Source organism: Amblyraja radiata, chromosome 20 (assembly GCF_010909765.2).
Source record: "Amblyraja radiata isolate CabotCenter1 chromosome 20, sAmbRad1.1.pri, whole genome shotgun sequence".
In the NCBI taxonomy this organism is placed as follows: domain Eukaryota; kingdom Metazoa; phylum Chordata; class Chondrichthyes; order Rajiformes; family Rajidae; genus Amblyraja; species Amblyraja radiata.
In genome coordinates this window covers 4,902,488-4,916,339 of record NC_045975.1, presented here as the reverse complement: position 1 = coordinate 4,916,339, position 13,852 = coordinate 4,902,488, and the positions used below count along the sequence as shown (strand labels likewise).

At 45.5% G+C, this 13,852-nt stretch overlaps 1 protein-coding gene across 11 annotated transcripts in view; it reads left to right on the top strand.

Annotated features, from left to right (window-relative positions):
* nav2 (neuron navigator 2) overlaps window positions 1-13,852 on the top strand; it is a 603,312-nt gene that overhangs the window by 527,304 nt on the left and 62,156 nt on the right. For 9 of the 11 annotated variants that reach the window (XM_033038682.1, XM_033038683.1, XM_033038677.1 and 6 more), the window contains 4 exons: window positions 1,989-2,033; window positions 3,798-3,958; window positions 5,012-5,200; window positions 10,036-10,088. In XM_033038682.1, coding sequence (XP_032894573.1) covers window positions 1,989-2,033; window positions 3,798-3,958; window positions 5,012-5,200; window positions 10,036-10,088 — 448 coding nt within the window. The remainder of the gene's footprint in view (window positions 1-1,988; window positions 2,034-3,797; window positions 3,959-5,011; window positions 5,201-10,035; window positions 10,089-13,852) is intronic. The other 2 variants (XM_033038686.1, XM_033038680.1) reach the window with 1 other exon arrangement.

Below are 13,852 nucleotides of genomic sequence, written 5' to 3'. Positions count from 1 at the left end.
TTCAGCCAAACTTGGCCAACATGTCCCATCTATACTAGTCACCCCCTGACTGTGTTTGTACCTGTCTAATTGCTTCTTAAACATTGCGATGGTACGTACCTGCCTCAACTCCCTCCTCTGGCAGTTCGTTCCATACACCCATCACCCTCTGTGTGGAAAAAGTTACCCCTCAGGTTCTTATTAAATCTCCCCCCCCCCCCTCACCTTAAACATGTATTCTTTGGTTTTCAATTCTCCTACTCAGGGAAGAGACTCTGTGCATCTACCCGATCTATTCCTCTCATGGTTTTGTACACCTCTATAAGACCTGACCGAGAAATAATCCTACTGATGTTGACTAGAGCATCTGTGGAGCAGACCAGCAAACAGCGCGGCACGTCATTGTCGACTGTGCTGCCCTCCGCCCCCCCTGGTGGAGGGGTAGATCTCACGACCCTCGACAACAGCACCTGGAGGGTGTTACATAACCTCTGCTGCCTCAAACACAAGAAGACTAGAGCATCTGTCATTTAGACTTTGCTTGTAACGATTGAAAATAATTTTGTGTTTTGCTGCTAAACCGAAAAAGTTGCACATTTTTTCAATGAGCTCGCTCAATTGTTTCTGATATTTAATGTGTAACCAATAACTAGCTCATGTGATAGGAGCAGAATTAGGCCATTCGGCCCATCACGTCTACTCCGCCATTCAATCATGGCTGATCTATCTCTCCCTCTCTCAACCCATTCTCCTGCCTTCTTCTCATAACCTCTGACACCCGTACTAATCAAGAATCTATCTATCTCTGCTTTAAAATTACTCACTGACTCGCTGTTGAGAATATGTTCCGCCTATCTGGTACAGGACGTTCCCAGGGTACGATCAGGCTGCTTCTTTACAGATGTCCAAGTCCAAGTTCAAGTTCAAGTGAGCTTATTGTTGTGTCCCTGATAGGACAATGAAATTCGTGCCTTACTTCAGCACAACAGAACATGATAGGCATTTACTACAAAACAGATCAGTGTGTCCATATACCATTATATAAATATATACACACATGAATAAATAAACTGATAAAGTGCAAATAACAGATAATGGGTTATTAATAATTAGAGTTTTGTCCGAGCCAGGTTTAATAGCCTGATGGCTGTGGGGAAGTAGCTATTCCTGAACCTGGTTGTTGCAGTCTTCAGGCTCCTGTACCTTCTACCTGAAGGTAGCAGGGAGATGAATGCGTGGCCAGGATGGTGTGGGTCTTTGATGATACTGTCAGCCTTTTTGAGGCAGCGACTGCGATAAATCCCCTCGATGGAAGGAAGGTCCCGAAGCCGATTTTGATACTAGGTCCAAAAATAAAGGAAAATAATTCCTCCACAGTAAAGTGGTGAATGGCATCAAAAACGCCAAAGAAACAGTTGCCAAAAGTGATGAGGGAAAGCTAGTCCTCCTGGTCTTGGAAAAAAATGTTGTACATTATTAAATCCGAATGTATTTATTAATACGATGTAGGAGTTTCAAGAAAGATGGGTATTCATACTCCAAAGACAGCTTAAATGTGACAGATTTTACAGTAATGCACCACGTATATATATTTAAAGTTATAAACCTCATACTGTAACATAAAAAAAACTACAATTTTGTTTCAGAAAGAACTGCAGATGCTGGAAAAATCAAAGGTAGACAAAAATGCTGGAGGAACTCAACGGGTGAGGCAGCATCTATGGAGCGAAGGAATAGGTGATCTTTCAGGTCGAGACTCTTCTTCAGACTGATGAAGGGTCTCGACCTGAAACGTCGCCTGTTCCTTCGCTCCATAGATGCTGCCTCACCCGTTGAGTTCCTCCAGCATTTTTGCCAGCCTACCGTTTTGTTTTCCCTCGTATTAAATAGCAAATGATGAAAGAAATCAATGTACTATCGATGTCCACGAGGTTACGAAGGCTTTGACACTTGTTGTACGACACCATAACCTGATATTTGTACTTGGTTCTCTTCTCACTTTCCTACAGTGATCCACAGCTTGATAGGAATACCCTGCCTAAGAAGGGATTCAGGTATTGATTGATACATCCCTCATGGATATTGCTTCTGTGGCTAAGGCACAAGCACTTTGTCTTTGTGGCCCTTGCTGTGATTTGGCATCTGTCCATTTTCCCTTTGTGAGCTTTCTATTTTGCTTCATTTATGCTGTCACGCAGGCTGGGTTTTGGAACGTGTCTTAAGCTGCTGTGGTTTTTTTTATTTTCGCTTAACTTGATGTTTGTTTTGTGAGCATGATTCAAAAGTGCTTTCACCGACGTGGCTGTCGCTGGCTTATCTCAGGCCTGTTTGCTTGCCTTATTAACCGATATTCCTTCCAGTCCAATGCTAACAATGGATGAAGCAACAACAACAGTTCTATCGATGCGTTCACTGGCTATTCAATGGGATATTTGTTCTAGCAAAAGGGGGCCACTACTACTTTAACCATTACTGCATCAAAGAACCAAACATTTGATGCATAAAACACTCCCAAAAAAATTGCAGCATCGGCAGTCCCTTACGTCCAAAATTGTTTCTCTCTCCTCGTCTCCTTGTATCTACCTCATCTCGATCAGAAAAGAAAGGGTGAAATGGTGTCGGGGAGGTAAATCTACAGTATATTGCGGCATCTGCTCCATTGCTACTGAGAGAAAGATGATTAATTGTGCAGTGAAAATGGGCCAGGATTTACTAAGGCAACTGATTTGGCCATGAAACTATCATTCAGACCAGCATTCTTCCTGATCATCCATTGACAAATGTTTGCATGAAATCACAGCAGAATGAATCCAAATGGGCAGAGTGATATTTGTCAAAGTGGGTTCAGTCACTGGCCAGTATACTAATCCCATTATACTCATGGCTGCACAGTTCTAACTATGTGATAATCTCCCACCAGTTCACCAAGCTGTTTAACGTGGGCATGCATCCAGCAGTAAATGCTGAGGCAGAATTTATTGAAGAGAGCTCGAAGATAAAAAGTCTCACCAACAGAATCAAACTATTGACGTTGGATCGCTCACACTGTTTATAAGTTACACGTTTGACAGTCCGACAATAAGATTATCTTAGAGTTGCATAAAAACTCAGGTTATTTATAAAGAAACACGGAAATGTGGATCAAATGTAGAAACAAAAGAACTGCGGATGTTGGTTTATACACAATGTGCTGCTGTAAAGGGCTGCCTGACCCACTGAGTTACTCCAGCACTTAGTGGGCAGGCGGAGCACCAGGGGAACAGGATTGCCCAGAGTGGTGCCTGGTACACAGCGGTGGGACCACGTTTAACAGCATCTGCAGTTTTGTTGTTTGATACTGCAGCACCACAGAGGTGTATCCTGTAACTGGCAGGGAAGGGGACAAGATTATAGGAAACGGTGGGTATGAACGAGCACAGGAATGAGGCTGGGTACGATTTAAGTAAGGCAAAGGTTAAAAACTGCAGATGCTGGTTTAAACCGAAGATGGACACAAAACGCTGGGGTAACTCAGCGGGTCAGACAGCATCTCTGGGGAAATCTATGTCTAACCCGCTGAGTGACTCCAGCCGTTTGTGCCCATCCTGGGGACATGGATAGGACAGGTTTTGAGGGACGTGGGCCAAACGCAGGCAGGTGGGACTAGTGTAGCTGGGACTTGTTGGCCGGTGTGGGCAAGATGGGCAGAAGGGCCTGTTTCCACACTGTATCACTCTACGACCTCTGACTGCAAAGCATGTGCTAATCGTGGGAGAGCCAGATGTCTCGTGTCTCAGTGCTAATGCATGATTCTGTTACGACGGTTGGTGTTTCTATAGGTACACGCCTTCATCTCAAACGCGGAACAATGAGGAGGCTAAAGAGTGGCTGCGTTCACATTCCGCCGGTGGGCTTCAGGAGAATATCAACAATTCACCCTTTTCACCGGGATCCAGCATCACGTCACCCTCTGGAACGAGGTTCAACTTTTCCCAACTAGGTGAGAATTTCAGTCCGAAAATAGACGCCCATCTGTTGTCGTATCTACGATATTCCCCATCTATCCGGTTCTCTGGACACTTTCAAGAGAGAGCTAGTTAGGGCTCTTAAAGATTGCGGAGTCAGGGGATATGGGAGAGAAGGCAGGAACGGGGTACTGATTGGGTATGATCACCCATTATCATATTGAATGGTGGTGCTGGCTCAAAGGGCCGAATGGCCTACTCCTGCACCTATTGTCTATTGTTTATAGTACCCCGTTCCTGCCTTCTCCCCATATCCCCTTGACTCCGCTACCTTTAAGAGCCCTATCTAGCTCTCCCTTGAAAGTATCCAGAGAACCGGCCACCACCCCCCTCTGAGGCAGAGAATTCCACAGACTCACAAGTTTCTGTGAGAAAAAGTGTTTCATCATCTCTGTTCTAAATGTCTTACCCCTTATTCTTAAACTGTGGCCCCTGGTTCTGGACTCCCCCAGCATCGGGAACATGTTTCCTGCCTCTAGAGTCATAGAGTGTGGAAACAGGCCCTTCGGCTCAACTCGCCCACACCGGCCAACAATGTCCCAGCCACCCTAGTCCCACCTGCCTGCGTTTGGTCCATAACCCTCCAAACCTGCCCTATCCATTGTTTCTTAAACGATGGGATAGTCCCAACCTCAACTACCTCCTCTGGCAGCTTGTTCCATACACACATCACCCTTTGTGTGAAAAAGTTACCCCTCGGATTCCTATTAAATCTTTTCCCCTCCACCTTGAACTGATGTCCTCTGGTCCTCGATTCAACTACTCTGGGTAAAAGACTCTACCCGATCTATGACTCTCATGTACACATCGCACAGACACATCTGCACTTTAGTCTGTTTTGACTATTTTACTGTTGTAATGTTCTTTGTTTAAACCATGTTCTCGGGGTATCTAAACCTAAATTTTAGTAGTTACTTAAGTTATGGTGTCGGATGGAAGATGGAAACCCAAATCTCGTTGCACTTATGTGCAATGACAATAAAAGATATTATTATTATTATTATTATTGTTTTGTATCCTCCACACAGCGAGTCCCACCACCGCGGCCCAGATGAGCCTATCCAACCCCAGCGTGCTGCGATGTCACAGCGTTTCCACGCAGGACGGGTCACACGATCCGTACAGCGAGGCCCGGTTCCGCAACAGTTCCATGTCCCTGGATGAGAAGCACAGGACAATGAGCCGCTCCGGATCTTTCCGGGATGGATTCGAGGAAGGTGAGCGGCGTTGTGTTTCATGCAAAGGCAAGCTGGCATTTCAAAGTATTAGATGCAATTAGTATTTCATGGAAAGACAAGCTTTCAATGCGTTTGAAATTCCTGCCCCTGACTCTCAGCCTGAAGAAGGGTCTCGGCCCGAAACGTCACCAATTCCTTTCCTCCAGAGATGCTGCATGTCCCGCTGAGTTACTCCAGCTTTTTGTGTCTATCTTCATTTCAAAGTATTAGATGACTTTGTTGGTGGGGCCAGTGATTGAATGCGGTTGTATTTTAGCGGCAAGTCGTGGAGTAACGTAGGTTCCTTATACTCCCTTCAATACTTTAAATGGGACGCCTCCGTGGAACTGCCTTACAGCGCCAGAGACCCAGGTTCGATCCTGACTACGGGTGCTGTATGTACAGAGTTTGTACGTTCTCCCCGTGACCTGCGTGGGTTTTCTCCGGGTGCTCCGGTTTCATCCCACACTCCAAAGACGTGCAGGTCTGTGGGTTAATTGACTTCGGTGTTATTGTAAATTGTCCCTAGTGTTAGTCTGCAGGAATCACTGGTCGGTGCGGTCTCGATGGGCCGAAGGGCCTGTTTCTGCGCTGTATCTCTAAACTAAACTAAATAACATGAAAACAAAACACATTATTTGTGAGTGTGGTGATTCATGGCTTGTCGGTCGTTGCTTCGAACCCTTCAGTAAAAAATACTGACTTACCAGAAAGGTGAGCTTCAAGCTGAGATCTCAAAACACACGTGGTGACACATTGTTTAATGTAAACTAACTTCTCTCCCCTGTTGTGTTGATGCACGCAAGCACATTCCTTTAATATTACCCGGCTAGGTCACCTCAAATATGACATCGCACAATCTTCCCAAGGGAAGAAGAAACTTTGGTTTGTATTTTTTTGTTTACGTTACAACCAAAACTAATTCTTAAGGTGGAAAGTCCCTGCAGTTTAATTGCGGGACCCTCTTCCCAACCAACTTCACCTCCACACTCTCAGACCTAAAGATCTAACACACCCTCTGCAATTTCATCCTTGGCTTACTGACTTTGTAGTTTAGTTTAGTTTAGTTTTGTTTAGAGATACAGCACGGAAACAGGCCCTTCGGCCCACCAAGTCCATGCCGACCAGCGATCCCCGCACATTAATACTATCCTACACACACAAGGGACAATTTACAATTATACCAATCCAATTAACCTACAAACCTGTACGTCTTTGGAGTGTGGGAGGAAACCGAAGGTCTCGGAGAAAACCCACGCGGTCACGGGGAGAATATACAAAGTCCGTACAGACAGCATCCCGTAGTCGGGATCGAACCCGGGTCTCCAACGCTGTGGGGCAGCAACTCTACCGCTTCGGGCCGAAACGTTGCCTATTTCCTTCACTCCATAGATGCTGCTGCACCCGCTGAGTTTCTCCAGCACTTTTGTCTACCTTCGATTTTCCAGCATCTGCGGTTCTTTCTTAAACATGATAAGGGAATAACGTTTAGTGCAAGGTAAAGCCAGCAAAGTCTGATCAAGGATAGGCCTGGGGTCACCAATGAGGTAGATATTAGTAGTTCAGCACTGCTCTCTGGTTGTGGTAGGATGGTTCAGTTGCCTGATAACAGCTGGGAAGAAACTGTCCCTGAACCTGGAGGTGTGCGTTGTCAGTACAAGTCAAGAAGTCAAGTTGCGACATTGTTTGGGTTGTATTTTGAATGTTATATGCAGCTCTGGTCACCTTATTAAATGAAGGATGTGGGTGCAGAACAGGTTGACCAGGATGCTGCCAGGATTCGAGAGTACAATTGCGACGAGTTAGGTGAAACAACCTCGGATAGTTTTCCCCGGAGCGCCAGAGGCTGAGGAGTGACCCGATAGAAGTTCGTAATAATTATGGAAGGCGTGGATAGGGTGGGCCAAGGCGTGGATAGGGTGGGCAAACAGAATATTTTCCCCAGGCAGAGCTTCCCCAGAGGTGAGAAGAGGAAAGTTTAAAAGAGATGTGTTGGTGTAAGTTTTCACTCGCAGAGAGTGCTGGGTGCCTGGAACTGGTGGTGGAAGTAGATACAATAGACAATAGGTGCAGGAGGAGGCCATTCGGCCCTTCGAGCCAGCACCGCCATTCAATGTGATCATGGCTGATCATCCCCAATCAGTACCCCGTTCCTGCCTTCTCCCCATATCCCCTGACTCCGCTATCTTTAAGAGCTCTATCTAACTCTCTCTTGAAAGTATCCAGAGAACTGGCCTCCATTGCCTTCTGAGGCAGAAAATTCCACAGATTCACAACTTTCTGGGTGAAAAAGAGTTTCTTTGTCCCCGTTCTAAATGGCCTACCCCTTATTCCTAAACTGTGGCCCCTGGTTCTGGACTCCCCCAACATCGGGAACATGTTTCCTGCCTCTAGCAAGTCCAATCCCTTAACAATCTTATATGTTTCAATAAGATCCTCTCTCATCCTTCTAAACTCCAGAGTATACAAGCCCAGTCGCTCCATTCTATCAACATATGACAGTCCCGCCATCCCGGGAATTAACTTGGTGAACCTACGCTGCACTCCCTCAATAGCAAGAATGTCCTTCCTCAAATTTAAGTGACTTCTAGATGGACATATGAATATGCAGGGGTTGGAAGGAGATGGAGCATGCAGGCAGAAGAGATTAGTTTAAATGTGCATCATATTCAGCACAGACATTAGGGCTGAAGAGCCAGCTCCTGTGCTGTAATGTTCCGTGTCCTAATAGCTGCTTTTATGCTATTATCAGATTCTTGAACGAACCTCTCATATACTGGGAATCCATTCCTAATCTTCCCCCCTACCTAATTGCAGCATGTGCACCTTTTTTCTAATCTACACATTCTCTGTAACTGCAAGGCCATATCCTGCTCTCTGTTTATTTCCTCTTTTGCATTGCCTGCTGTATTCATTGATGGTCTGACTTGCCATGCAAAACTGAGTTTTATTAAACTATACATTGCCATTGATACTCAATTTCATACGAATATCACTGACATTCGTATGATTGTCGGTCGACAAAAATGCTGGAGAAACTCAGCGGGTGAGGCACATCTACGGAGCGAATGGAGCAATACTTATGATTGAAGTATGAAACGGACAATCGTAAACAGACACCCCATCCCAACACGCAAAGGGATTTTTAAATAAAAAATTTAAACCATTAAATTTAAATGTAATCGCTGCTCCTGTAATGTGAACCATTTTGTGCAAACCACAGATTGTAATTTGAATTGCAAAATTGAATGCTACATTCCAGCAGGGATCATCAACTCGGGCGGTGAATCTGTAGAATTTATTGCCACAGACGGCTGTGGGAGGCCAAGTCAATGGATACTTTTAAAGCGGAGATCGACTTAGTCAGGGATAAGGGCCTGTCCCACTTACGCGACTTTTTCGGCGGCTGCCGGCACCCGTCATAGGTCGTCGCAGGTCTCCGAAAATTTCCAACATGTTGAAAATCCAGCGGCGACCAGAACAAGGTACGACTTTGGGCGACTACTCACGACCATACAGGCTTCACCCCGCGACATGTCGCCAAGGTGTCGCCTGTATGGTTGTGAGTCGTCTCCTCGGTCGCCCAAAGAGTCGTAGCGTCTTTCTGGTCGCCGCTGAATTTTCAACATGTTGAACATTTTTGTTGAAATATGACGGGTGCCGGCAGTCACCGAAAAAGTCGCGTAAGTGGGACAGGCCCTTTATGGGGAGAAGGCAGGAATGGGTGACGTTTTGGGTCGAGACCCTTCTTCCTATTCCTTTTCTCCACAGATGCTGTCTGACCCACTGAGTTACTCCAGCATTTTGTGTCTAGTTTTGGTTTCAACCAGCATCTGTCATTCCTACCTACACATTTATGAAGGGTCTCGACCCATTCCTTCTCTCCTGAGATGCTGCCTGTCCCGTTGAATTACTCCAACATTTTGTGTCTCTCTTCAGCAACTAACGGCACAGCCAGCATAGAGTGACAAAAATTGGAATGTGAAGAGGTGAATTAAGAATGATATCTAGTGAAATTACATTTGGATGTCATCAACATTAGTTTAGTTTAGAGATACAATGCGAAAACAGGCCTTTCGGCCCACCGAGTCCGTGCCGACCAGCGATCTCCGCGCACCCATACCATCCAACACATACCAAGGACAATTTACACTTATACCAAGTATACAAACCCAAGCCAGTTAAGCTACAAACCTGTACGTCTTTGGAGTGTGAGAGGAAACCGAAGATCTCGGAGAAAACCCACGCAGGTCACGGGGAGAACGTGCAAACTCCGTAATGGCAGTATCCCTAGTTGGGATGGAACCCGAGTCTCCTGTGCTGTAAGCCAGCAACTCTACCGCTGCTCCACCATGCTGCCCTAGATGTTGGCGCAGAAGCAACTCCCTCCAATTTTCAACCGTGTCCTGAAACTATTACAGCTTCCATTTTGGATGTTGCTTGATCCATTGAATTCTTCGTGTGTCCCATCTTCTGTATTCCAGCAATTTGCAATCTCTTTTGTGTTGTTTATAGTTTACTTTCAATAGGTTCTGCCACGTTTTGCCCTCCATCCATCCGTCCGAATCGTACAACTTGTCCAACCAGAATCTGATGTTTTCTGAATATTTATTGAAACCAGCATGACCACGGTTAATTCCGGTTCCGTGCAGGTCGATATTTATGGTTGAAAAAGCAAGAGGAAAATATTGTTGCTCACCTCTGTGTAACAATCAGCGCATTGTGTCCGCCTCTTACCGAAGCGATGTTGGGATGAACTTTTTCTCACAGGCTTGTTCGACCAGACTAATAATTTTCTCTTTTCTTTCCCCTTTGACCCGTTCACCCCGGTGCAGTTCATGGATCTTCCCTCTCTCTGGTCTCCAGCACCTCCTCCATTTACTCAACTGTAAGTAGCTCCAGCTTTAATCATTCTCCCACTGAGTATTCAAACCCTTATAAGTAAGGATGCTTCACCTGTTCAGTGCCACCCCCAAGTATACTCAGGTCATACTGTTGGGCGAGTCCAGAACCAGGGGCCACAGTCTTAGAATAAAGGGGGAAGCCATTTAGGACTGAGGTGAGAAGAAACTTTTTCACCCATAGAGTTGTGAATTTGTGGAGTTCCCTGCCACAGAGGGCAGTGGAGGCCAAGACACTGGATGGATTTAAGAGGGAGTTAGATGGAGTTCTAGGGGCTAGTGAAATCGGGGGATATGGGGAGAAGGCAGGCACGGGTTCTTGATTGGGGACGATCAGCCTTGATCACAATGAATGGCGGTGCTGGCTCGAAGGGCTGAATGGCCTCCTCCTGCACCTATTTTCTATGATTCGATGTCATGGCCAAAATACCTGGCAGCGAACTGGTTAATATAAATTGAGGCGTGACCAGAGACCCGGGTTCGATCCTGACCTTGGGTGCTATCTGTGTGGAGTTTGGGACCGCGTGGGTTTCCTCCTGGTGCCCCAGTTTCCCTCCCACATCCCAAAGATATGTGGGTTTGTTGGTCAATTGGCTGCTGTAAATTGCCCCTAGTGTGTTAGTAGTTGATGCAGAAAGTAGAATAACATAGATCTAGTGTGAACGGGTGATCACTGGCCAGTGTGGATTTGGTGGGCCGAATGGCCTTTTTCCATGCTGTATCTCGAAACTAAACATAAATACTGTTGTCTAGAAATTCTCCCCTTTCATGTTGTATAATAGATTTTGAGAACCTTTGTCTCCAAAATGTAATTTCATTGAGTTCAACAGAGATCAATGATTCAGTGGTTCAATGGTACTTTTTTGTCACATGAATGAATGATTGAATGAATAAGTTTATTGGCCAAGTATTCACATACAAGGAATTTACATTGGTGCTCCGCCCAACAAGTGACAACATGACATACAGTGACAATGAGGAATGACGCATAAAACATTAAACATCACATGTACCTAGGTACGGTGACATTTCTTTTCTGCGTACAGTTCAGGAAAAATCTTACTTTACAGAGGTACAATCATACTTAAGATACTTGTGCGACACGGTGGCGCAGCGGTTGAGTTGCTGCCTCACAGCGCCAAAGACCCCGGTTCGATCCCGACTATGGGTGCTTGGCTGTACGGAGTTTTACGTTCTCCCATGACCTGCGTGGGTTCTGTCGTAGATCTTGGGTTTCCTCCCACACTTTAAGATCAATTAGGTGAATTGGCTTGGTGTAAATGTAAAATTGTTTCTATGGTGTGTAGGATAGTGTCAATGTGCGGGGATAGCTGGTCAGTGCAGACTCGGTGGGCCGGAGAGCCTGCTTGCGCGCTGTATCTCCAAACAAGTGTGTAGGAATGGTAGATTACACCGAGATAGTACTCAAGAATCACCAGCGCAATTTAGCATGCTTCAAGTCCACTGTTGTTAAAAATGTAGTGCCTAAACTTGGCCATTAAGGCCCGTTGTCCTGGCAGCGGTATTGTTGCAGGGGGTTGGCCTAGCCTGACGATGTTGTCGATGTCCATCGTTGCTCCGTGCCACTGCAGGCCGTGTCCGATCCACACGCTCAGCCTCTTGGAGCGGAGTCTGATCCACTCGAGCCCCAGGCTGCGATCGGGCCTCCAACAGCCTTTGGAGACATAGCATAACGTGTTGAATCTATTATGCTGTACATTTAACATCACTAACAGGATGAAACACTGGTTAATCATCTTTGTGCTTTGTGGATGTGTGAAAAATAGTTTAGTTTATTGGCTCGTGTGCCGAGGCACAGTGAAAATCTTCATGGTTGTGTGCTATCCAGGCAGCAGAAAGACTGCACACATTTGCAACTGAGGTGTTCACGGTGTGCAGATACAGGATAAAGGGAATAACGTTTAGTGCAAGATAAAGTCAAATTACATCAGATTAAAGATAATCTGAGGGTCTCCAATTAGGTAGATATAGTTTGGGGCCGCTCTCTAGTGGGTGATAGGATGATTCAGGCACGGACCCGGTGGGCTGAAGGGCCTGTTTCCGCGCTGTATCTCTAAACTAAACTAAACTAAACACAATCAAGGCGTGAAAATGAGAGATCAAAGGAGACGAAGATTGAGGAAAATGTAGGTTAGATCAGTGATTCCCAACCTGGGGCCAAATGGGAATTTTTTGGGATTTAGGGGGCCACAGGTTCAATGAAGGGGGCCACAGGTTCAATGAAGAGCTACCACCCTGTTGCCTCCTAAATTTCAGTTCTAATAAATTTAAATCTATGTAGTTGAAATATTTTTGATGTTTGTGGAATAGAATAAAAGAGAATATATGTGCAATTAATAGACACTGATATTTTTATGGAAAGTATTATAATATTGAAGTACTTTTTTCCCGCTAATAATGTCAGGGGGGGCCACAGAAAAATTAAAAGATCCCGAGGGGCCCTGAGCTAAAAAAGGTTGGGAATCACTGGGTTAGATCATTGTTAGCTCGGGGAAGGTGACAACGAGGCATACAAATATAACATTTAATCAGGAGGACAGTCAAGAGAGTGAAGCTAGACAAATCAATATTGGATGTAAGCTTGAAGTCAGAAAGCTATAATTTTTTTCAGCTATATCTAATAATATGTTGTGCAGTGCAAAATGAATATTATTTGAGTGGCAGTGTTTCAGATAAAGCAACTTTACTTTGAAGTTGAACGGTCAGTGAACATTTGATCAGCTTTCAACAAATGGTATTTAAAATCCTTTTCATGAGAATTAAGCTGCTTTACTTCATCATTTTTTAATTAGTAGCGTTGCAGTGTAAGGACTAAAAAAAATGTTCGTAAGCCGGGGAGCCCAAACAGGAAGACAGACACACAAAATGCTGGAGTAACTCAGGCCGTCTGAAGAAGGGACTCAACCCGAAACGTCACCCATTCCTTCCATCCAGAGATGCTGCCTGTCCCGCTGAGTTGCAGTACTCCAGCATTTTGTGTGTCGTATCAACAGTGTAAACACAGAGAGTGGTGAATCTCTGGAACTCTCTGCCACAGAAGGTAGTTGAGGCCAGTTCATTGGCTATATTTAAGAGGGAGTTAGATGTGGCCCTTGTGGCTAAAGGGATCGGGGGGGTATGGAGAGAAGGCAGGGATGAGATACTGAGTTGGATGATCAGCCATGATCATATTGAATGGCGGTGCAGGCTCGAAGGGCCGAATGGCCTACTCCTGCACCGATTTTCTATGTTTCTAAACCAGCATCTGCAGTTCCTTTCTACACGGCACAAACAGGAAGCTTTTCTGTGCATTTTGGTTCATGATTCTTAAGCAGTTGTTTTGGAAAAACAGATTGTTACGTCATTAGCTTACACCAGCGACATTTAATTTTGCCCACGCGCATGCAAGCATAACAACTTGTGACTACACCCTTAATGTCACTTTACCTGTTTGTTGCCTGCAGGCTGCTGTTACATATTTAACTCACTTGCGCTCATTTCACGAGGAATGCGACACGCTCAGGTGTTGGGTAATGTGATAGCTGGGGGTTGCCGTCCACTTGTGTTGTCCTTCAGAACAGCTCTTATTGCGTTAGTGCCGGTTCCTGATCGCGACGCGCTCAGAATGATGACAGCGTTTACACTCACCAGGGCTCCGGGAACCAGGGGATGGATGGTAAGTGAAGGCTGGAATGTTCATCAGTTGTGAGGCTGAGCTGCGGTGTTTTTACATTCATGGGCCTGGATAGAG